Source organism: Neltuma alba, unplaced genomic scaffold (genome assembly GCF_004799145.2).
Source record: "Neltuma alba isolate B1F8T4 unplaced genomic scaffold, ASM479914v2 tig00012103_pilon, whole genome shotgun sequence".
Classification (NCBI taxonomy): domain Eukaryota; kingdom Viridiplantae; phylum Streptophyta; class Magnoliopsida; order Fabales; family Fabaceae; genus Neltuma; species Neltuma alba.
The window spans coordinates 121,897-145,756 of NW_021636657.1; the positions used below are offsets into that span (position 1 = coordinate 121,897).

At 32.6% G+C, this 23,860-nt stretch overlaps 1 protein-coding gene across 12 annotated transcripts; it reads right to left on the minus strand.

Annotated features, from left to right (window-relative positions):
• Positions 1-1,709: 1,709 nt before the first annotated feature.
• LOC114722677 (uncharacterized) lies at positions 1,710-12,534 on the minus strand. 12 transcript variants are annotated; one of them, XM_028908764.1, is made up of 22 exons: positions 12,297-12,534; positions 12,018-12,119; positions 11,594-11,668; positions 11,349-11,510; positions 11,113-11,234; positions 10,966-11,032; positions 10,419-10,660; positions 10,282-10,348; positions 10,119-10,196; positions 9,840-10,033; positions 9,564-9,630; positions 9,165-9,349; positions 8,891-9,079; positions 8,391-8,778; positions 8,201-8,301; positions 7,995-8,038; positions 5,987-6,176; positions 5,602-5,746; positions 4,189-4,325; positions 2,753-3,266; positions 2,544-2,604; positions 1,710-1,887 (listed from the first exon to the last, which is right to left on the minus strand). In XM_028908764.1, the coding sequence occupies exons 3-20, from the start codon at positions 11,637-11,639 to the stop codon at positions 3,096-3,098; spliced, it is 2,595 nt and encodes an 864-aa protein (XP_028764597.1). In that variant the 5' UTR covers positions 11,640-11,668; positions 12,018-12,119; positions 12,297-12,534; the 3' UTR covers positions 1,710-1,887; positions 2,544-2,604; positions 2,753-3,095. The 12 variants fall into 12 exon arrangements, with proteins under 12 accessions (XP_028764597.1, XP_028764587.1, XP_028764596.1 ...); XM_028908754.1 differs by having other exon boundaries at positions 11,113-11,510; positions 12,018-12,094; XM_028908763.1 differs by having other exon boundaries at positions 10,419-10,618; positions 11,113-11,510.
• Positions 12,535-23,860: the final 11,326 nt, after the last annotated feature.

The following is a 23,860-nucleotide window of genomic DNA, read 5'->3' on the forward strand; positions in this document are numbered from 1 at the left end:
TAATTTATTATTATAACATTACCTTGATGTTAACTCCAGGAGCTAGATAATTTATTTGTAATACTATTTTTCAGTCCTTAATATAACGGCTGTTTAAATAACTCGAGCAGACTAAAAAATTAATAAATTATTTATTTGTAATAAATATGAGTTAATTTTTTTAAAAATCATTTTAATCATGATTACCCAAATTGGATAGAAACCTCTTTATATATCTAATCAATAGGGATACTTTGTATAATAATTTATAAATTTGTTAAACAAATTGTATTGGTGTCTTATATTTAGAATCAAATTCAACTCTTAACTCGTTTTTATATTAAGAATCAGTCGTAGTACTTAAAAAGATTAGTTAAATTAATTATTTTAAGAAATGTGTGTTGATTTTTTAAAATACCCGTTTAGCCATTTGGAATTAAAACAAACTCTCCTACTAAGTCCTATATTTAGAACTAGATTACATTAGAAATTGAAACAATGTGATTAACTTTGGATGAAAAAGATTGATAGGTGAGTATTGAGAGGGCCATGTTATCCCAATGAAACATTGAAGCATGTAAGTGTCCATTGTTTATTTAGCTGTCAAATGTGACTACATGTGTGTCCTTTTGTTCCCAAATAATATGTGTGTGTGTGTGTAGGGGCTTTACATAACTTGAACTCTTTCTCCAAAAACATCATATTCATTGGAAGACAAAACCCACAAGGCACCTTCATCTGTCACATGTCTTACTTTTGTCTTTCCTTCATGCAGCTCATAAGCTCTCCAAATCTTGAAAACTACTCTTTCTTGTTTCATTCCTGATTAATTACATATAAGATAACAAACATCAAATATTAAACAACACCCTATGCTTTTCAATCTTTTCAATTCTGTCAGTTTTTGTCCTCAATATTTATGACTTAGTTCATCGTTTACAAGACTATCCCATGTACTCAATACTAACTTATAAAAGTAAATTATTGTACAAGTAAAATTCTATTTCATTTTAAAATATTAAAGAATACCAACAAAAGTTTGTGGTTGTTAAGAATGATATTCACACCTCGCGAGGACTTGGATTGTAAATATTTATTTTTTGGTTTGTGAGGACTTGGATTAAATTCTTTTGTTACTGCAACACTTTTTATTTATAATTATCTTTATAAGTATTTAGTTTTGAGTCATATGTTGGCCTTGATAAGTTCTCAAGATTTAATTCATCCGAATTAAAAATAATACTCTCCTAAATTTTGAATACAAAAACTGGATAATTAATTTATAGAGATTAAAAATAAGCTAAATTAGTTATTTGTTAAAAAAAATAATTGAGTTTTATCCAAATCCTTTAAACTAAAAACCGCTTTTTAAGGAAGTATCATTTTTAAGTGTTTGGATTTGTTCATTTTTAGCGATACTACACTGTAAAAAATGTGAGAGAAATTTTATCTTATAAAACACACAAGAATTTTTTAAGGGCATTATAGGATTAGCAAGACTCATCTCGAATCAAAAAGCACTTGTAGCCCTATTTTCATCCATGCCCTTATTTTTACTAACTGCCTTATGGGTGTGCACCCCAAATTTTTACCCACGCACTTTTCCTTTTGTGTGCTTTGGCACCCAAAAAACGGATAATAATTGAATCTTTTAAACTAAATACATTTTTGGGCAATGAAATATCATCCACAGTAAACGAAAACATAAGAACTTGGTAAAGTCAGCATCAAGCCTCAAAGTTTACCAGATTTATAGATACTCACTTTTCAGGGATAGCCTCATTGTTAAGACAAGTGTATAGATGGATACCTGCTCTTTTGTAACATATAACTGCCACTTTTACCAATACCCATTACCCACACAATATTCACCATGTGTTTTTCTTTCCTGGGACTGAAATTCACCATCTGTTTGGCATAAAATAAAGCAAATTTGATAATTCAAATATTCTCAGGCTCTTCATATATTTGTGTGCATGCCTGTATTTAATTGTATTGTATTAAATAAAAAAGTAAAATTTTTTTTTCAATAAAAGCACCAATAATTACAACATAAGTCAACCGATCACCTAGTCCACAAACCTTCCTGGAAAAATAGTATTTTTCAGATTTAATAGTTTTCCTAACGTAATACATGACGTACACTTTACAGCCCTTTTTTTTAATTACAGGTCAGCAGAAATAACTTATAATATCGGTCTCCACAATCGAAATTAAAAAAAAGAGAGAGAATGTCCTTAACATTTCCAAATGATGGCTATGAAGACTCATTTTTCACTAATATTTTCTTAGATGAACTTCCAGTCAAACTCGTAGTAAAGTACTTTCTTGAACAAACAATCAGCTTTGTCGGAAAATTAGGACAGGTTGACATAATTAGTGGTTAAAATAAAGAGATGATGTCTGTTGATTATCGGGACTTCAGAAAGGAGAGAGACGTTGTCACATGATAGTGGGAGACACAGTAAAACTTTGACAATATTTCCACCAGCTCACTCATTGGTTTCTTTCAAATTCTAACTACTTTTTTTATTTTTCTATTAAGCAAATAAAGCAAAATTTACCTATTGCATTTGTTTGATTACGTTTTCCGGTTTTGCTGGTCCTGCAGCACTTGTTAGACATCTGAAATTCCAAGAGAAACAGTTATATGTGAATTCCCCCCCCCCCCCCAAAAAAAATCAGGGACGAAAAATTTCAGACCACTTTGCAAATAGATGGAGAAATATGACAGACAAGGATCTTAACAGCAAACAAGTTGTAGAATTACTACCTTGGGAGTAGAGAAACTATATAACAAGTCATTCGGAACCAGTTCAGACTGTAAGAATGGTGCGGGCTTTAAGTAGAAGCCTAAAGTTCAAATCTTCCCTATGGAACCTGCAATCTGTCACCACTAAGAGTGATTGTCATGTAGAGGTGGCAAAATGGGTTGACCTGGCTATTGATGGGCTCAGGCGTAAAAGGGACGGGCTTAAGGGTGATTGTCATGCCAGTGGACCAAAAGGCCATTGGCATCTGGAACTAACTTTTGTGATAATGATGAGGTTAGGTGTGAGTGAGTAATATCTAAGATTTTGATTCTGGGCCACTTAGTAAATTGAGACCCTTCTAATTTAATTTAAAAAAGATCTCATAACACTAATATTCGCTTTTATATTGACACATTCTTTGGAATTCTTCATCATCATCATTTCATCAGATTTCTCAGCACTATGATATGACACGTTATCTTCCTGATGATCTTGCACAGAGCCATCCTGCTCCGGCTTCGCATCTTTTGCTTCCTGCATGCAAATAAAACGGCAGTTAATTCAGAAGGATTGATATGATGGGGGTACACCCCACAAAAATTTAAATGAATGGTTCTACAAAATGGTTTTAAGAGTAGGACTAGTAAGCTTTGACAAATGACGAGTACTGCAATTCCATCTTGGTATTATCTCGGTTATGTTAACCAATGTAACATGGGTCATGATCACAACCTGATCGTTGAGCTGGCTTCAAGCTTTTACTAGACGTTTATTGCGTCTTTGGGTTAAAGATCATTTAAAAGGTTGGTGTATGGGGACCCAAGCCCAGGCAGAGCCTGCCCTGGCCCATGATCAGATTGTGCTATTCACAAAGGATAGTTGTTAGTGATGTTTTCCCTAATCCCCGCAACATCATCTCAGATATGATTCCATGATCAGGGGTTCCGCAACACATGTATTGAATGATATTTGATGCCTTGAAAATCTAGCAGCGAGTCATTTTTTCCCATTCTCCAACTCTCCATATATTCAGCTCCCTTGGAAAAATTTTTGACACTACCCGTATATCAAATTATTTGGACAGAACAGTTTATATAAGAAGAAAATAAATATGCAGGTCACCTTGCATATTTGTTAGCACATAATGAATGGATTCAAACCAAAGGAATCATCAAGCTCAGATGGCCTAGCATAAATGCCCCTATACATTGAAGTAAGTTTCACACGGAGAATTACTTCAGAGATCTGCTCTTTCCCGCACACGAAAACGCAAAGATCATGCAGCATGTACAAGATCATTTTCTACAGACCTCATATTCTAATACAGAACAACTTTTCAGTTTCCATTCAAAGGATGTTGTTGAAATAAAACTGACACCATGAAAAATGGCAGAAACTATCTTCACCAAAGAAGGGAAATGTTAGGAGATAAATCAAATGGGACAAAGGGACATACATTAGGATTAGGATTAGGATCAGATGTCAAGTCCACCACTTCTTCTGTCATGCCAACTGAGGCGTCCGTAGTGTCTTGTTCTGTCTTAGCAGAAGCTCGTTGCAGCCGCTCAAAAACTGATTTATAATGAGAAAGATCTGCAGAAGATATGAGAATAGTTTTGCTCCTGTGAGATTATATTCTTTCATCAACTGAACTACTGTTTTCTACGATTCAGTCAATAAACAATATTCATAGAAGACATCTTGTGCGTCATTTCTGGAACGCTTTAGAGCAGACAGTTATCAAAGCACAGACACCAAAAGAAAAAGAACTCAACAAAGCAACCAAGATAATGTAACTAATTTTATCTTGCACCAAGAGAAAGACTTGCGCCCAAAATTTGCTTTATAATTTCCATCCTGCACTGTCATCGTGCAATGCAATCACTAATTTCGGCAAAGAAAATGTAACATAAAAAAGAAAATAAAGGGCCAAATATAAAGAAAATAAAGGCTCACAGCAGCCAGTGAAGAAAACCTCCAGAGAAGTCATCACAGATGGAGAGAAGGTGGTAGACACAGCAAACATTGCAGAGAATATTTTTCACATGAAAATTCAGATACAAAAAGGAAGAAGGCATGGCATCAAAATGATCATAATAAGAGTTGTCAAGGAGAAAAAAAAAGAAAAAAGAAAAATATCACTCAATGAAAAAAGGGCTCCATTATGCATCTGCCAAAACATAACATAAGTCATAAGCACAAGTCACTGCCACAAAAGAAAAATCATAAATAAATGAAGGTAACAATGAGCTTTGAATCAGTTGAATTGGTATCAAAGAATCCAAGTTCAAATCACAGTGAGAACCAAATTAACTTTAATGCTACATTTGGCGGGAAGGAAGCAAGGTTTTAGAAATGGAAAAGGCAGTAGAATCCACATATTAGTCTACTTTGCGAGTTACTAATGAACAAAATCATAGATCAAGGGGAACAAAATAGGGGGTCACAAAAACTCACTTCTAAATCCTAACTAACCATTAAACTCAAAATGCCATTCCCTTTCCTTGAAGCAATCAACTCATCAAAAGCAATCTAAAATTCAACAGTCCATTAAATCAGATAAACAGTGCCATACACCAAGCACAGAAATAAAGGTGGGTTTTAATCTTCTTCCACCATCAAGTTACATGACCATAGATCAAGAAAGTAAATGCCCCTTCTGATCCCTACATGAAGGATAGTTTGACTATAGTAACACAAACTTATTGAAATATGAACAATTATTAAAGAAGGCAAATAGTAACTCACAGAAAAGTAGAATCACCATTAACAGGGGAAATCCTTTGCAAAATACACAAACAGCATGGTAAATAATGTAATCATCATGAAAAAAAAATAACAGCCCAAAATTGTAAACGAAGTTATCAACCTTTTGTGCGATTATTTACAGCATCAGATAGTAGTAAAGGATGTTGTCGTTCTTCCTGTTTGTACTTCAACTTAATTTGATGACGTGTTCGATCTGGGAAAAGCTGTTGTATCATAGAAAAATCTGTGCCAAACTGGCGAATGGCCTAAAATTAAAATAAAGTATAAATTAGGCAATTTATCATTAAGGAATGCCCTTCCCCCCAAGACATTGCTACTTGCATGAAAGAGAAGCTATTAGTTGAGACATTAGCTAGAGTGATCTGTGAAACCAGATCAGCATCGCGTTTAGCAGCTTTAGTCACAATTTTAGCTATCAAACACCGAACATATAACAATCGAAATCCGATAGAGAAAATTCAATGCAAATTGCCTTGTATAAATACCTCATAGAACAGCTCAGTGTCTTGTTTTGACCATTTTCCTCTAGGTTTCTTGTCCATGAAAGACTGGTAATTGAATAACGTGGGAGCTAATGGTACGCTTTCAGTGGCTTGATCATCATCTGAGCCTCTTCCATATTCTGAACCCATGTCTTCATCACGAGCAGCAGCATTATGAAGGGAGTCTCCATCTCTGCAGATGATTATTTCCGAATAAATCTATTCATTAGGCTGCATTTTACTGATTTATAACAGTCATCACAAGCAGTAGTTATGCAGGGAACTTCCCAAAAGTTGTTCTCCTTTCACTTGTGGTGTCAAATAATATTAATCTACGAAATGCCTGTGACGTGTCCAACAATTCAAAGACCTTATAGAACTTTCACTTAGGGGTTGTTTCATGCATCATAAAATAAGACCTGGAAGGATTATATTTAACATAGAACCTGATAAATTAGAAAATTACAGTGTGCCACACAGTGTAACAGTTGATAGAATAAAAAATGAACCCTTTCAATAAAACAACTTCTACTCGAAAGTGCAATATATTCCTTCAAAATTTGTCATGCTATGTTACATTTTGGAGATTTAAAAATCCCAAAAGACTAGAGGGTGAAAAACTCACACCTACTAAACTAATTTTGGGGTTACAGCACTTATCATTAACAAGAAAATGACATTAAATTAAATATTTAGCTTTACTGTCTAATGTACAAGGAAAATTAAGTATGAGCAATACTATTTCTAGCACACATTAGGATAAATGATTTTTAAAATAAAAAATATTTGGAAAATGAAAAAGAAGCATATTTTCAATCAACTTCTACTTAAATAAAAAGATAAATTTTAAACTATCTTCGAGCAAAACTAATATTATGTTAATACAATCATAAATTATACAGTTTTTCCATTTATTTTGTGTTTCTTACAAGCCTAATTTAATTCCTTCTTTTGGACAAAGGGCTCTGAGTTTAGGTAAGCGAGATGATCTAAATAAACAAAAGACGAAGATGGCCCAGAAGATTCTAACGAAGTCAAGCAAATTTTATTTTGAATCCAAATAATTACATGCGAATGGAATGGAGGAAAAGGTAATTTTTTGTACTATGAAAAACTAGAGATGTAAAGAAGTAGAGGAGAAAGGAAAGTAGTGACAGAAGAACTGAGACTGAATCTGAGACAAAAGCAATTTACACAGACAATGTCCTTATTGCAGCTTCGTGGAAGAGATGAATGGTGGGCCCCATCTAGTTTAGTGTGTAATCTCTCCGATGTTGAGAGAGAACAATGGTTAAGAAATGTTATGAGAGGGGCTTATATATCAGAATCTAATCAAGTACAATCCCTCTTCCGAAGAACTGATTGAATTATCTATTATTTTATTTATACACAATTTAATGGTTATCTTACATACAGCACAGCGCTTGCAATAAAAAAACTGATAAATATGCAACTGCAGATTGGATTAGCTTATCCTATTACACCTAATATGATGTGTCAAACAGGCCGTCACAAACATTTGGGTGTGGCACTATGGACACGCAAAGCAAGCAACTCGATCAAACACAATAAAATTAGAGATGAAATCTCATATTCATTTTTCAGAGGCACTCCATTTTTATTTGCCTCAAACAGAAGTGACTGTTTAAAAAAAAACTCAGTCAAGTAATGTCATTAACCAGCAATTGTCAGTTCAAAACCATTTTGACTCTTGCTGAAAAACTTCACAAAACGGTTGGAAGAGAAAATGTCAGTAAAGTCATATGATGACTGATTGTGCAAGGCAGTTGCACATATCCCAAGGAAGAAAAGGGGAAGGGGAGGAATTTACATGATCTAATAACTTTTTCCCCATGTCAGATGCTCGAATAAGAAGTGTATGAAACTATAACAACGAGAAGAATACACTGCAGTAAATAAGATGCTTCAAACATTACATACTCGAAAATAAGCAAATTTTGCTACTTATAATAGTCTCACATAAACAAAGAAACAGATTGATATTGAGCACCTTCCATTAATCGAAGATGTTTTTGATGCCATTGCCTCCTTTTTCTGCATAGAGAAACAATATGTAACTATAAGTGAATTATCATATTTACGTCATAAAAGCAAAATGTAAGAACTAAGAAGCATGGTAATAAAACACTGTAGCATGGAGGTGCTGCTTGCTTTCCTCATTGTATATATGTAAGGTTTAGAAATTAGAATGCATACCGCTTGTCGCTCCCTATACTCTGCAAGTAGTATAATATCCTTGATACGTAATGTTTGAGGATCCAGTTCATCCTCAGGAATTTCCAGCAGAGTCTTATCCACTGTTAAACAGTAATTCCGCAAGCATCAAATGCATCAAGCCATTATCACCAATGAGAAAATTCAAGACACGGTTAGCTTAGTTAGTTACCACATCTTTTTCTTCGTTGGGTTGAATGAGAGAATTTTTTACGAGGTTCTTTAGTAGCTTTATCTAAATCCTCATTGGCCCTTTTACGCTTTTGATGTGGTTTTGCATTTTTGGTCACAGATTTCTTCTTTTTCTTCACGCATCCATTATTCAATTCATATTCATCATGTTGTTCTTCAAGTTCACCAATGTTAGAATAAGTAGGGTCAAGCTCATCCTCCTCCTCAGGATCCTCATTCTCCACTGGATCAACAGTTTTAAGATTAACTCGCTTTCTCACCTGCCTTCGAGGTTTATCAACTTTACCCTTCTCACCTACTACAGAAGATTTCATAATATTTTTCGCAGAACTTGACATTGTGGCATCTTCTGCTTTATAACCTCCATCCTAAAAATGAACCAACAAATAGCATGCAGTCAGATTCACAAATCAGTAAAATAAGGGAAACATAATTCAAGGAAAGTTTGTGCATGAACATTAATAATAACTGATATTTTACAACTTTTTCTCCAGGAACATCGTCCACATGCAAAAGGTCATCATAGGTAGGATTATTTGCTGTATTTGTTGGTTCTTCAGGTGGTTCTTCACGCACTGGAATTTCAAAAGTTGGATCTGAGCCAGAATTCATGGATGAATAATCAAGGGTATCATCAAGAGGGTGGGTAGGATTTGACCCTCCTGCATCCTGAGACCAATAAAAGTCATGGCCGATTGATTAATCAACACATGGACTGGAAGTTAGCACATCTGTCTAATCAGATAATCTTTACCTCTGCTCCCAGCCCTCCATTGTTAGTGTGAGAATCACCCTCACTGAGGCTTGCAGCTTCCTTGAAGGCCAATGAATCGTGAGTGGCCTTATAGTCCGGACACTTTTGAGCTTGGGAAATATGACATGGCTGGTTCACAAAATCCTCTGTTCCCTCCTCATGGAAAGAATGAAGAGCTGGATTTCCTACAAAAGAAAGGTAACATCCCCATCATCACTGAAAGATCCAATGTCAGGTAAATCATGGGCTGAGTCAATCACTTATAATATTGGGGGGAATTTGATTGCAGCAAAATAGCTTAGATAATGAACTCTAAAAAAGTTGATATAGTTCGATAGATGACAAGACATTTGTTAGAATCATTGTTATCAAATGGTTGCAAATCTTTTGGTAATTTACCTGCACTAGAGCCATCATGTGTGAGAAAGTCATCGAGGCTCTCCAACACAGAAAATATGTCTGTAGCCTGTAAGCCAAGGATTTTTAATTTATGAGCATTAAAAAAAAAAAGTATTTACAAGGTAAGGCTGCCTACATTAGATCCTACGAAATCCGGCCCTTTCCGGACCTGTGTGAATGCGGGACGCCTTATGCACTAGGCTGCCTTTTTTTCTTAATAAAAAAATAAGTAAAATTGAAATAACATTCAAAAAACAATACTAATTCTTCCTTTACCTCCCCCGCTGGTTTTCCACTGTTAGAAGGCCAATCTTTAGGCCCATGGTGAACAGAAACCTCTGAAAGCAAGGCAGGAGGAGGCTCTGATTGTGAAGGAATTACTGTTCCCAAGCTTCTTTTGTCCTCAGACAATGGCACACTCGAGCAAGAATTATCAGCATCGCTTAATGTATTGATTGTCCTAAGGATGTCTGACATGGGTAAAGTTAAGTTGGTTGACTGGATTAAGTTCATCTGTGCAGGAAGCAAGCAATTTTATAGAATTTTCCATCATACCATTAGATGAAGCAGAGGCAACAACTGCTGTAGTCCCTGCTCTAGGCCGAGGCTTAATCTTAGGTTGAAACTTGCGAGCTGTAATAAGAACAAATAAAAAATAATTTATCCTTTCAGTAATACACAACTATTGTGGATCGATACGAGCAGGAAGATTACTAACCATTCCTAAGACCAGGATCAGGGAGAGTGTCTCTGAAAGGATCCAATTCAAATTCAGAAGACTCTACCTAAACAGAAATTCCTATGTGAGCAGATAATAACACCATGTCAAGAAATAGAATATGTGAAAAATTATACCTCTCCTGTTCTCTCAAGGTTAGAATTTGAATGACTTGGCTCCAACATTGCAACCTTACAATCTGAAGCACCTCGGGATTCCACGTTAGGACCAGCTTGCAATGAGGAATCAGTAGGTTCCAAGCTTTTGCTGCCATCAAGAAATGGACCTTCGCCTTCCCAGTATTTAGAAGGTTCATTCTCAATAATGGTTGAGTTAGCTGTAGATGGATCGATCACATTTGTCAACAGATCTGGTTGGGCTTAGCACGTTAAGGTGGGTGTACATGCCATCAGCCACATGGGAGATATGAAATCAAGAGGGGTTCAATGTTTTATTACTTAGTAGTTGCGGAAGTATTTGAACTTCAACAAATAAATTTTATGAACCAAATTTAATCCTCTTCTTACAGGCTTACTTGCAGCTCACAAGCCTAAGAAACATGTAATTGATACAGACTAAGGTTTCATACAAGCAACGAACTATGATTTTATAAGTAGCTCCAGTCATAGCAATCAGAATGGGGTTTCGCTAAAAATACAAATATTAGTCAAAAGCATAACTTACCATCATGAAGGTCAGACCCAGGAACAGCGGCAACTACTAGACCCACATCAAAACTGACAAGGTCCGCCTGAAAATAATAGAAATTTCAAGGAAAAAGAAGTTACAAATACTCCAGAAATCAAGATAACAACCAAACACAGCATTTACCTCATTAGCTGCTTTTGGAAAATTGGTAGTCCAATCACTATTGACCTCAGATGCTGCAATGGTTGAAGGCTGAGCTTCAACCGGTTCTGCCTCGCGCCCACTTACATCAATTTGTTGAAACTCTGGGTCAGGATTATTATTATTATCCAAAAAAGGGGTTTCTATCGGTGAACCAAGACTGGATTTCAGAAATTCCTTAGCTGATTTATCTGGAGTTAAATCAACTGGATTATTACTTTTTGTTGGAACATTTCCTACTGTGTCCGAGCTCATGGATGATGATGCAACTTGCTCATTCTTTCCATCATTAGATGAGTTTGCTTGATTTGATGTAGATATTTCCTTTCGAGCCAGCTGTTTAGCTTTGGCCTTTGGAACAAACTTGCCACCCACCCTACCTACAGAAGATTGTGATCAATATATATATTAGAAACTCAATCAAGAAACACAATTTCCCAGTACCTTTAAATGGACCACTTACCACGTGAAACAGGAGCTTCTGGCAAAACATCATCAAATGGATCCATGGGCCAGGCAAGCACAAACAGCAACAACTCTGCAACAGCCTAAGACGCTGTCTCATTCATAGTGGCGAAAAAAATTTCACAACAATGCTATTGTTATTAAGTAGGTTTATTTCTTATTACATGGAATATTTAAATTTTGAAGGATATCAACCAAGTTACCTGTACTCTATCACCAAAGATCAGTTTTTTACACTAAAAAACTTAAATGCGATTTAAATTGTTAGCTGTTGATATATCCTGTTTTCCATCAGGAAAAAGAAGTGTCTTTCAATATAAGTAAATGAGAACCTCTCATGTAGTAACCTTCACCGCATAGGTGGACCTATATTACACTCAATGGGGGCATAATCTTTGAAATACGCATAGTTGATATCATACCCTTTTAATTTTCGTTCCAGACACTTCAACGAAGATGCCTTAAGAAGCCAACTGATTCAGGCAACTCCTCCAAGCCACTGAGGAATAAAAATAATAACACTCCTGCAATTTATGATCTTCTAATTGATTAAAATGAAAAATTTTAAAACAATGCAAGAAAAGGTGCGAGACGGCGTCCAACGCCGGGTTGACAATGAACACATGACGCGGGGAACAAATTTAAATGCTAGATTGAACAAAACAATCTCACCGGATACTGGGAGGAGATAGAGGTCGTACCTTCTTCAACACTCGCCGGAGAAGAACCAGCACGCAGGGCTGACAACGGCGGACGGCGAGCTCAACCAACTGTGAAATAAATGCCGCGAACAAAGCGAATCCCGCTGCTCCTACAAGACAAGGGCGCGTTTCATTGCGGTTGTAAAATTATTTCATTGCCAAGCAGAAAGCTAATGGGATCGAGCCCACGACCACGAAGCCTGAGTCCTCGAGCTTAATGCCATAAATTCTGGGTCATTGACAAACGGACAGACTTTCCAACCTGCGTTGGTTGGTTACATTAAAAATTAGAAGAGTTGCAAACAAAATAAAATTAAACTAAAATTAAAAGCAGCTAAATTTTAATATTACTACCTCCGATCCTTAATATAAGACTCTGTTTAATTTTTATTTTGATCCTAAATATAAGAATCCAAATTAAAATCCACTTTGTCTCTCATATTTATTCAATTTTTTCCAAGATAAGCCTTTTAATAATTATAGTTCTAGTTAATACACTTGATTAGTAAGGATATTTTAAGAAAGACAACACTTATTTAGGACAAATAACTAACTCAACTTATTTCCTTAACCTCCTCAAATTAGTCAATTGGCTTTTATAATTAGGACCGGAGGTAGTAGGATAATACTATTGATCCCATTTTTATTTTAATCCCTAAAATTTTAAATTAGTGGTTTTGTTTTTTAAAATTCTTCTTTTTCAAAATTTAACTTTATTTTGACACAATTTAAAATTTTTAGTCCCTGAAACAAGGACCAAAAATAAAATAAGGTTAAATTTTATGGACCAAAACTAAAATTAAATTAAATTTCAAATACAAAAAATAATTGGCTTCAAATTATAAAAACTAAAATCAAAATAATTTCAAATTCCAGAAACTAAAAATGATGTTAACTCTAAACATGGAAAAGTAAAATAAAATTGTACAAAGCATTATAAATAGATATTCATAACAATAGAATTTTATTTTTTTTTGGGTCAGAGGATTCCTAAGCCATTTTAAGTTTGAGACTACTATCTATTAAACTTAGATCATTGAAATTAAAATCCTTCTAATAAGTGCATTTCATAGAATTTGAACTTATATTTTTCTGACTGCTTACCATATTAACAAATAAATAATTAAAATTTTTATTCACCAAACATAAATATATTAGTACTTAGAAGATAAATATATATTAGTATTTAGGAGATAAAACAACAATTTATTTTGTGTTTTTTTTTCAATTGAATTTATTTTGTTTTATGCATAATAATTTGTTTATGAGTCTTTTATTTGCTTCCAGTTCTTGTTTGTTTACTGCTGATTCTGTAGCGTCCTTTGTCTCTTGTTCTCCTTGCATCTTTCGATTTCCTGCTCGTTGTACTGTTGGTTCCTATTTTGTTTTCGTAACGAGAGATCCAGTTGAACCCAAGAAAAGAAAAAACCTACATCACAACACACAGGAATTTTTATCAATAGGCTACAAACAGTTAAAAAAATCCTCCAAATGCTACATAGTGGGAATTATTTCCCCAAATGCTATAGTCAAAGTTGTTCTTGGCTTGACTAACTTTTAAAGTTCATTTAAGTAAGAACAATTTCTTCACTAAACATTGTTTGGCGTGTAATTGAACTTCATCTTGGTGTAAACATCTTCTTTACAATCACTCACCACACAAATACCCCTATAAGGATTTTAATAATGGTCATATCATTAAAATAATGAGTTAATCATTATATAATGATAATAGTAATAATTAATATCACATTAATTAAAAAGTGATTAATGAAAATAAGTAATGATTAAATTCTATAAAATTAATAATAACTAATAATTAAATTGACATGAACAAAAAATAGGAATTAATTTACCTCACGAATAATGACTCCCAGTGCCATATCTTAGTCTTCTCTACGCACGTTGTGGTCGTTGTTATATATTTACTTCTTGAGTTTGATCTAGTATCTCATTTATCTGCATAATTGGCATATTTAAATCAAACCAAAGTGATTTGACTAAAGAAATTGATTGCCGAGGAGTAACAAACACTTCATTTGATGGAACACCTTGCTTAAAAGTAAAAGTGTTATACTAATCTATAAATAATGCAAGATCATCAAATAAGGATGTAAACGATTGAAATTGAGGAGGATTAGGTGCATCAGAATGGAATAATGTTGATGATGATGGCATGTGATGAGGGTAAAATTGAGTTGGATTGGAAGAGGTGACAGGGCTTGATGATGAGACTGGTATGTTATCAGAATAACTTAAATTTTGAGGCTCTTGTTCCTTTAAATTTTTATTTACAATTGGTGATTGAGTAGACAAGTAACCGCCACGCCGTTTGCTTGGTCTATCTCAAGAAATTTATAGACGGGGCAACTCCACTGTTAGTGGAGTTGGTTGAAGGTTCATATTAAATCATTGTTTTCTAATTACAAGTAAGATGTTATGCTGGTCTCGAGCAACTCTTTCTCAATAATCAATACAATCAGAGTATGTTGAACGAGAATTAATCATTAGTCTGTATAACTATTTTGTTGTATCAGCTTGAAATAAATAAAACATTAGGTTGAAAAAATTTTCTTATAAAAGAAAATGATGATATTGATTGGAAAAAAACTATAAAAAAAAAACCTCATCACATAGCCAGTATCACCACTAACACGTTAGATCCATCACCTTGTATGTCTCCAATACTATTGCATGTACTCAAATGTTCGATCAAGTTCACCAAGTACCAGAGGAGCACCAACAACAGCATGTGGCCATCCATTCCATGCTTCAATGAAGTTTGAGTATTGTTGAGTCTAATTTGTGTTTATTCTGCCATGTAGTTGTATTATATGGTAATTTTCTAAATGAATAGGCATCATAGGAATATGTTGTTGATGACTGAATTATCTTAGTATACGATCAGGGTGATGCCATTCTATAATATGAAAACATATTAGAGGAACCAAATTAAGCCAAATTTCAGGTGTTGCCAAGTAATACTCTGGAATCAATTGGCACACTTTTAGGTATGAAGTGTTGTACTGCGACCAACCAACTCGGGAGTAAGGAATATGAGATCTCTCAATTCCTAAAAGCAATAGCAATGGCCAATTATTTTGCATTCCATGCCATCTTATATGACACTATATAACCAAATATGGATTGCATCCTCTTTATAATTTGAGTCATTTTCATATCTGGCTTGTCAATTACTATTGCTAGGATACAAGACGATATAACATCGACATCTCACTTTGAATGGTCTTGAGTTAGTGATGTGCTTAAGCATGTGTGGGGCCCCCCATATTTTGTAATATGCCAAAAGTTTCTATTTTCCTTCTTATGAGCTCTTACTCTCCAATTGCAGTTTTCACCATAGTTAATGTATTGATATTCTTCATACTTTTTACATGAATAATAGACCTTGAATGTATGATGAACTCGAACAGAGTATAACTTGACCGCACGTCTCAGAACACGAACATTACTAAATATCTTTCCGATATGTAACTCTTCATTATGACTGAAAGGTAGAATTTCTTCTAATTCACTGAACTCAGGAGCCATATCTGACTCAACGTTAACATGCAAGAAGAAAGCAGATGCTAGCTCATTATCCTCGTTTATCTCGTCACACTCATCATTATCATTCCCATCACCAATATTTAAATAAAAATCATATTCATCTTCGTCTTCAAATTCATCTATAGTATTTTCCATTTGAGGAACAGAGCAAGATGGCCCATTGTTGCCACCGTCTAGGGGAAGTTTGAATTAGTGAAGATTTTCAATGTGATCACTAAACATGGATTCTTGTTCTACAATGTTCAGCCGATTGCAACTTGATGGAAGAGTATTTCCAGCATTGCTATCTATTAGTTGTGATTCAATATGACCATCATCTTCCAAGTCACCTATATTGATATACAACTCTGGACATGTTAACTAAGTTAAGAATCAACAACTCACTTACCACATTTGTTGTGCATATAAATCATCTTCTAAATTGCATGCTTGGTATTATGATAGATTTATGCACGTAGGATATCTGTAAACTAGATTTGTCACAATTTTATTGGGAGGAAGCTGTACCTTTCACCCAATAATTTCCTTCAATCTACCCAATGTAATATTTAGATCAATTTTCACTACTTTTACTTTATTACACTCAAATGTTACAGCAGCTGGGCGGTTAAAAATTCATCCATTTATAAATGTACACACAATTCTTTTCTATGATTTATTATGTTTCCTAAATAATACATTATAATTATTAATCAAGCAAAAATGAATTGTAAAACTAAATTAACTCCATAGTATCATTATTTTTTAATTCAATTATTTATATATTTTTCCAAAGAGAGTAGTAGAATAATCATTTACTTAGAGTTATAAAATTTAGGCTATTTTTTTATTAAGAAACTCAATTGCATTTTTAACTAAGATAGTAACCTGTAATATCTTTAAATGAACAATGACTGTGGAACATCTATTATAAAAATATATTTGGAATAAAAAAATTAATATGTTAAATTTAATATATTAAAAAATTAAATTAAATTTAAAATAAATGTTATATATTAAAATTGTATTATAAATTCGAATATATAAATATAAAATTAATAATATAAAATACATATTTTAAATATATTAAATAAATAATTTTCTATTCATTATTTCATACATTCCATTTTATTCAAACAATATTATAATTAAATCTTATAAAAAAATGAGCTAAAATAATTGTCACTGCTTCATCATTGGAAGTATTTGAAAGGATCTTAAAGATTATAAGCATTTGAAAGGATCAAATATATTTAAAAATATTAAATTACCCCTTAAATACCTTCCTAAATTTCCTCTAACTTATGTTCCATTATTGGATATTTTGAATGATTAAATTAGATAAATATTTGATTAAATAAATTAATTTGAAAACGTTTTTTTTATTCAAAAAATTGTGTCTGCTTCGTTTTTCTCCTGCTCCCAACTTCAAATTTTAGATGTTCAATTTTAATTTTTTTATATTATTAAAGAATGATTATATTCTTTTCAGCCTCTAATTTTTATATTGTGAATAAAAGTTTCTAATGAGATATATACTTTGGCTAGCAAAGGTAAATTTACATTGAATAATAATAAGCTTATAATGAATGCACTTATGTAATTTTATATTAGATATAACTCTTGAAAGATGTTTTTATCTGGGTATCGTTTAAGTGACCCAAAAATGCATCCTTATGATTGAAAATAAAAATAAATGTTAATAACTATTTCACACTAATTATTTAAAAATTATAATTATTTAATATGACAAAAAACAAAATTTAATTTAAGCTTTTCAACAAGCAGAACATACGCCCTATAATTAAAAGCATAAAACCTCTCCTTGATGGATCATCCTCCATATTGTTTTTGTGTTTCTGTCTTTTTTTTTAAAAAAGAAAAAGCATGAAGCTTTCAACTTTATTTAGGTTCTGAAAACCTGAAAATTATTAGGAAGTTACCATGATACGGAGATGTGGTAAGAGAAAATATAGAAGATATCATTAGGGGCAATTGAGTTTTTTTTAATTTTATATTTTTTATTTGGGCTCCCTAAATAATTATAATTTTTTAAAATCTTTTTTAATAAATATTGCTTTTTCTAAGTCCTCCTCTCTAATTTTTCTAAAATTTTTTTTAAAAACTCCTTTATTTCATATTATTAATCCCACCATCAATACATTTTTGATGAAAAATTTTGACACCATTTAGTGCTAGTTTTCATTAGCCAGATAGAAGACTAGACTAAGCTCACAACCAAACATTATCTAACTGAATACATATTTAATCTGACAATATATTTACTCAAACACTATCTACTAAAAAAGAAAAGATATATATTAATCAGATTATAAAAAAGTAAACTACAATTTATTTGATATGAAAATTAATTATATGTCTATATTTTTTACTTAAAAGAAACTCAACACGTAAAAATGATTAAATATAAAATTCTTATCCATCATTTAGCAAACTACATAAAAAAATTTAAAAAAATAATCAAGAGAATGTCCCTTAGTCAGAAGAAAAATCAAGCTTCAAGTTGAAATAAAACGTATATAATATTTGCAAGATCACACACGCCACCAACTTCATTGAATGAAAGTGTGGAAGGAGAAAGAAGAATGGAAGGAGCTGGAGAACTTGAGAAGAACTTGAGAGTAACGAGAAGAAAGACATATTTGAGTGGAAAATTGCATGCATTATATACACAATAATAGAATGCACACTATGCACTCAAATGCCCAAAAATATACTCACTAGGTGTGAGCTGAAGATACTTCGAATGACTACTCCCTAAACCCCTATACGGATGGGAATATCTGGGGAAAGAAATCAACCAGGAGCAGTTTTGCGTGTGTGGTTGAAAAAAAAAAAAGCATGTGGGTCTAGTCAAAAAAGAAAGAAAAAATCACGTGGAGTGTATAGGAATAAAAGACAAATAGATTCACTTTTCTTGAAGTGGGTCCCACTAAACTTATTTAAACCAAAAACAAGTTTCATTTTGTGAGGTGGGTCTTACTGAACTTGTTCTTGTACTAAAATAAGTTCAAATCTATTATGATCAAATTTGCATCATTAGTTTTAAGTAAGATTATGCTTTTCTTAAAGTATCTTCAGAAAAAAAAATACAAACTCTTGATGCAGAAGCCTGACTGATTAACAATAGGAAGAGAAGAAGCATTTTACAAGGCCAACAATGACAAATTATTCAGGCTAGTCCTGCTAGAAATTTTCAAGCCAGTCCAATTTCTATACGCTCAACTAAGCCCACTTTTCATCAAAAAAAAAAAAAAGTGGAACGTGTGGGAGAAGAAAAGCCGGTTGCCAGTTACACAATTTCAAAAGAATGCCCCCAAATTTAAACCGTAAATGCTAAAAATCAAAGAGAAAGAAGACCCCAAAATCCAATCCCCGCAACCACAACCCACCCCTCAACAAATGAAATGCAAAGATGACGAACATGATAAAAAGGGAGAAAACTCACATGAAGTGAGTGACTGCATTCTTCTTTTTTTTTTGGCCAAAAACTTAGGTGCCTGCATTCAAAATCCGACAAAAGCAAGCAAGTCAGCTGAGAGAGGCGACTTGGCTAATTCAAATGCAAAGGCAAGAAAGAGAGAGAAGAGCGGAGCAAGTGAAAGGCCGAGAGCCAGGGGCGAGAAGCGCCGTGCGTGAGCAAGAGCCCTAAATTTACCCATATAATTTAATAATACTTATAAGTATCTTAGATTAAATAAAATATATTTTAATTAAATAATTTAGTAATTTTTTTAATTTTTTAAATTAATTAATTGATTCTTATATAAAGTACTGGATACAGTGATAAGTTTGAAAAAGAAAAAAAATATAATACTTGAGATGGGACGAGATAGCGTCCTGTGTTATATCTAGAAATTTCATAATTAAGAGTAAGGAAATCCTCCGACATTTAAGGGTCAGAATAGTGAAAGAAATATGAAAATTTCAAAAAAAAATTCCTAAAAATGATGGAAGGTAGAAAAAGAGTCCCTGAATAATATTCTAGGCCAAAAAAGTTGAGATTACAATGGAAAGCAATAATTATTGAGTTTTCAATAATAATTGAATATTGACTAATAAGGAAAAATTAGTCAAAAATAATTATAGAAAAAATATTTTCAAGCCCAAGAAAATTAAGAAAAAATAAAAATAATATTATTTGAGAATTGTACGATGAGGTAGAAGTGATTTTATGCCCAAATTACCCTTAAAGGGAATTAGGCCTATATTGCGTTTTATTTGAAAAAATTCCAAATAAATATGTGGAAGGAAAATAAAATTCCAAGAAAATTTATATAATATCCCAAGGAATTATAAGGGATTATGGGATTAAAAAGAGTCTTTTAAATGTCCAAGATATTTCCAAATTCTCATGACAAATAGAGAAATCCTTGTGAAAAGGAAAATAGTTTTTCTTTTTATATAATTAGTAGGAATTTGAGATTTTAGCAAAAGAGGACATTTTGGGAAGAGAAAAATAAGAAAAATGGAATATGGATCTGACAGAAATTAATTACAGAGGTTAGAGTACTGTAATTATAGAAGAGAAATTAAACTCAAAACAAAAGTGTACCGATAAAGCAAGAAGTAGAGTCTTGCACTTTAAATGGCCCACATTTTGTCAAGTGGCAAGCCACCAATGGAAAGAATTTAAAGTTGCTAAGTGTCAAGCCCCTAATGGAGATGATCTTGACTTTTGAAATTAATTACATTTGGAATTAAGTTAATTAAGAAAGAAGTTACAAGATGGTTTAGGAAAGTGACACTTAGCATGATATTAATTATGATAGTTGAGATATTTTGGCATTAAATAAACACACTCCTCCCTCTTGCAAGACCACTCTTTTCAGCCTAATGAAGAGGAACCCTTGCCATTTGATTTCTTGAGTTCAAATAAGGGAAAAATAAGCTACTTTAATCTAGCAAGTTAAGATCCAAGGTTAGTAAGTTGTTTCATTGTAGTTCTTGCTTGTTTTTCTTGAGTTTGATGGTTGAAAATTCTGTTCTTGCCCTTGGTTGATGCTAGCCGAATTGATCAATGGTTAAAGGAAGGAAGTTTTGAAATTAAACAGAGTTAAAATATTTTGATTTAAGATTGTTTCAAGTGATTTTAGGATATTATTTGAAAGATCTTATGGTTGGTTTATAAGGGGAACTGTTTAGTCACTTCAAGAACTATACTCTAGGATGAGTTTTTTTTTTATAGTTTTGATACTTCCATTGTGTGTAAAATGAAAAATGGTGTAGGATAAACCTAAAGAACAAGCATTGGAAGTATTAGAACTAAAGTTGTAATTTTTGGAGTTTAAACCCCTATGTTTCGGCCAACCTTAGTTTTTGAGGAAAGAAATTTCTTTTCATAAATCTAAGTCCATATTTAGATTCTACTTGAAAAATCAGATATGATTGACCCAATAAAGAATTTTTAGGGTTAAGGAAAATAAAGCTCCAAAATTCAAAGTTTAAGAAGTTAAGGGTTACTTAGTTATTGCCTTTGTTTTTGTGTATTTTGGTTTGTAATGTGGCTCCCCCTATTATGGATTGTGAGGTTAGGGCTTGATATTTGTGGAGAAGAGGAAGAAGATCAAAGAACCAAAGAGCTTTTGGAGCAAGATAATAAAACCTAATTAACTACTAATGCTGACCTTGCATTGTTTATTATGACATGAATGCCTGTTATCATGTGATTGAACTATGATGATTGTAATGTGGTTGCTCCTTGCATTTTGTTGCTTTGGTTATTGCATGTTGAGGTTGCCTTTTTATGAGAGGATTAGTTCTCCTATGGTAGCTAATGTTGAAATACTTTAATGATTATGCTTGTTTGATGTTGTGGTTGATAATTCTTAATATTGGGATTTCATTGAAATCTCATCCCTCCTAGATGTAATCTAACATTTTAGGGGCTAAATCATCCAAAATAAAGTTGCAGATTCAAGGTTAATTATGGTGTTAAACCATATAAATCATTTGACTTTTGGTTATGTATTATTATGTTACATGGATGCTTTAACCCTAAGCAGACTATCGACTTGGGGCTGCATTTTGATTAAGTTACCAGATGAATTTAATCACGAAATTTGGTATGCTTATAGATCATATCTTGAGCTTCAAATTGATAGATAGCAAGTTAAAATTGGACAACTGTGCGATTTTTGGTGATTTTTCAAAGTTATGGTTCTAAATCTGGAAAAAAGGATTTTTACTAAAGTAACAGTGGTAAGTTTCCAAAAATTCTGGTACTAATTCAAAAGGAATTGGTTTATAAGATTATTTTCCATTGAAAGAGCATTCAAATATCTTTCTATAAAATTTGGAACCACTCCATTTTGATTTTTTTAGATTAAGTTATGAATTTCTGAAGTTAGAACAGAAAATATAGAACTTACAGAGTAAACAATGATTTTACGAAAATTAACATCTAGATTGGAATTTTTTAGTTTAAAACTATCCAATATGGTCAGAAATAGTTCAAAATGAACTCTAAGGTATCCTAGAAGTAAGGTGTAACATCTTGTCCCAAAAAATTTCGAGATCAAATTATTTTGTCTCAATATGATTTGAACTAGGACAAGCCAATTAGAACAACCCTACAAAAAAAAAACCCTTAACAAAAAAACTTTAGGGGGCGTTTGGGTGATGACCCAAACCATGGTTTGGGGAAAAATCACCCAAACACCATAAAAAAAAAACCAAAATCATGGTTTTGGTAGAAGCAAAAATTTTCTGCTTTTGGGAGAAAGAGGGAGAGTGTGAGAGCCTATGGGATATGTGCCTTGTTTTTTTTTTGTCCAGACGCATATACCCTTCCCAATTATTCATCTCTTTCTCATTGTTTCAGATAGAGCACAGGGGAGAGCTTGAGAGTAGATCTCAATAATAATATGACTTTAACACCACTCAATTATTTTTTTATAAATATATTTAATCTTATATCTTATAAATATATATACATATATTAATTATTTATTAATTATATTATCTTATGTATTATTAATTATGTTGATAAAAATATATTATTAATAATTTTATTTCTTCAAATTAAAATATATCACAAAATTTATTTTTTATGTAATTATCATGTTAACTTATGCTTTTTTTATTAATTTGTATATATAAAAAGTGCTTCTGATAACAACTATCCAAACACTCACTTTTTCATAAAATCTATTAATCTATTCTCCTCAGAATATATTCTTCAGAAGCTATTCTCCAAACCATGATTTGGTTTTATCCAAGCACCCCCTTAATTTTAATGCATAATATGTAAGATATTTATTCTTGGTTTACCCCTTTTATTTTACAATTTTGTCCTTCATTTTTTGGCATAATTTTATGCCTCAAGGTTAAAATTATAAGAACAAAGATTAGCGGTAAAATTGTGCCAAGAAATAAGATCATAATTAAAATTACACACTTATCCTTTATTCTTTCAAGTGCACCATATCTTAATTATATTCAAAGATTCTTTTGGTCAAAAATTATATTTAAAGATTAAAACCTTGATCATTATTCAAATTCTACTTAAAATGCAAGGGATGTGAATAGACATATCCTTTTAAAGATATTGTTGATGATGTTAGACTCTTAATTCATAGGGATTGGAAGGTTATGCTAATTCATAGTTTTAGAAAGTCAATCCCTACTGTTGATTATCTAGTTAAGATCTCTCATTATATGTAGAGCAGCTTCTGTATCATAAATCAACCGCCCCACATTGTGGAAGGGGAGATTGAGAGAGGAAACAAGGACTTGTTTTGTACTAGTGTTATTTTGCAAAGAACTTAGTTTTTTATTCAAAAAAAAATTCTACTTGAAATTTTCCATTTAGTTGGCTTCTGTTAGCTATCATCAAGTTCTTTTTCTTTTAAAATAAAAATTGAACCCTTAAATTCCTCATTGATACATTAGTCACGAACATTTTGGGTGAAAAATCACAACTATTGATCTGGATTAAAATGAAAGAATTTCTATCAAATATTTAGATTTAAATCTTAACCCTCATTTTCTTG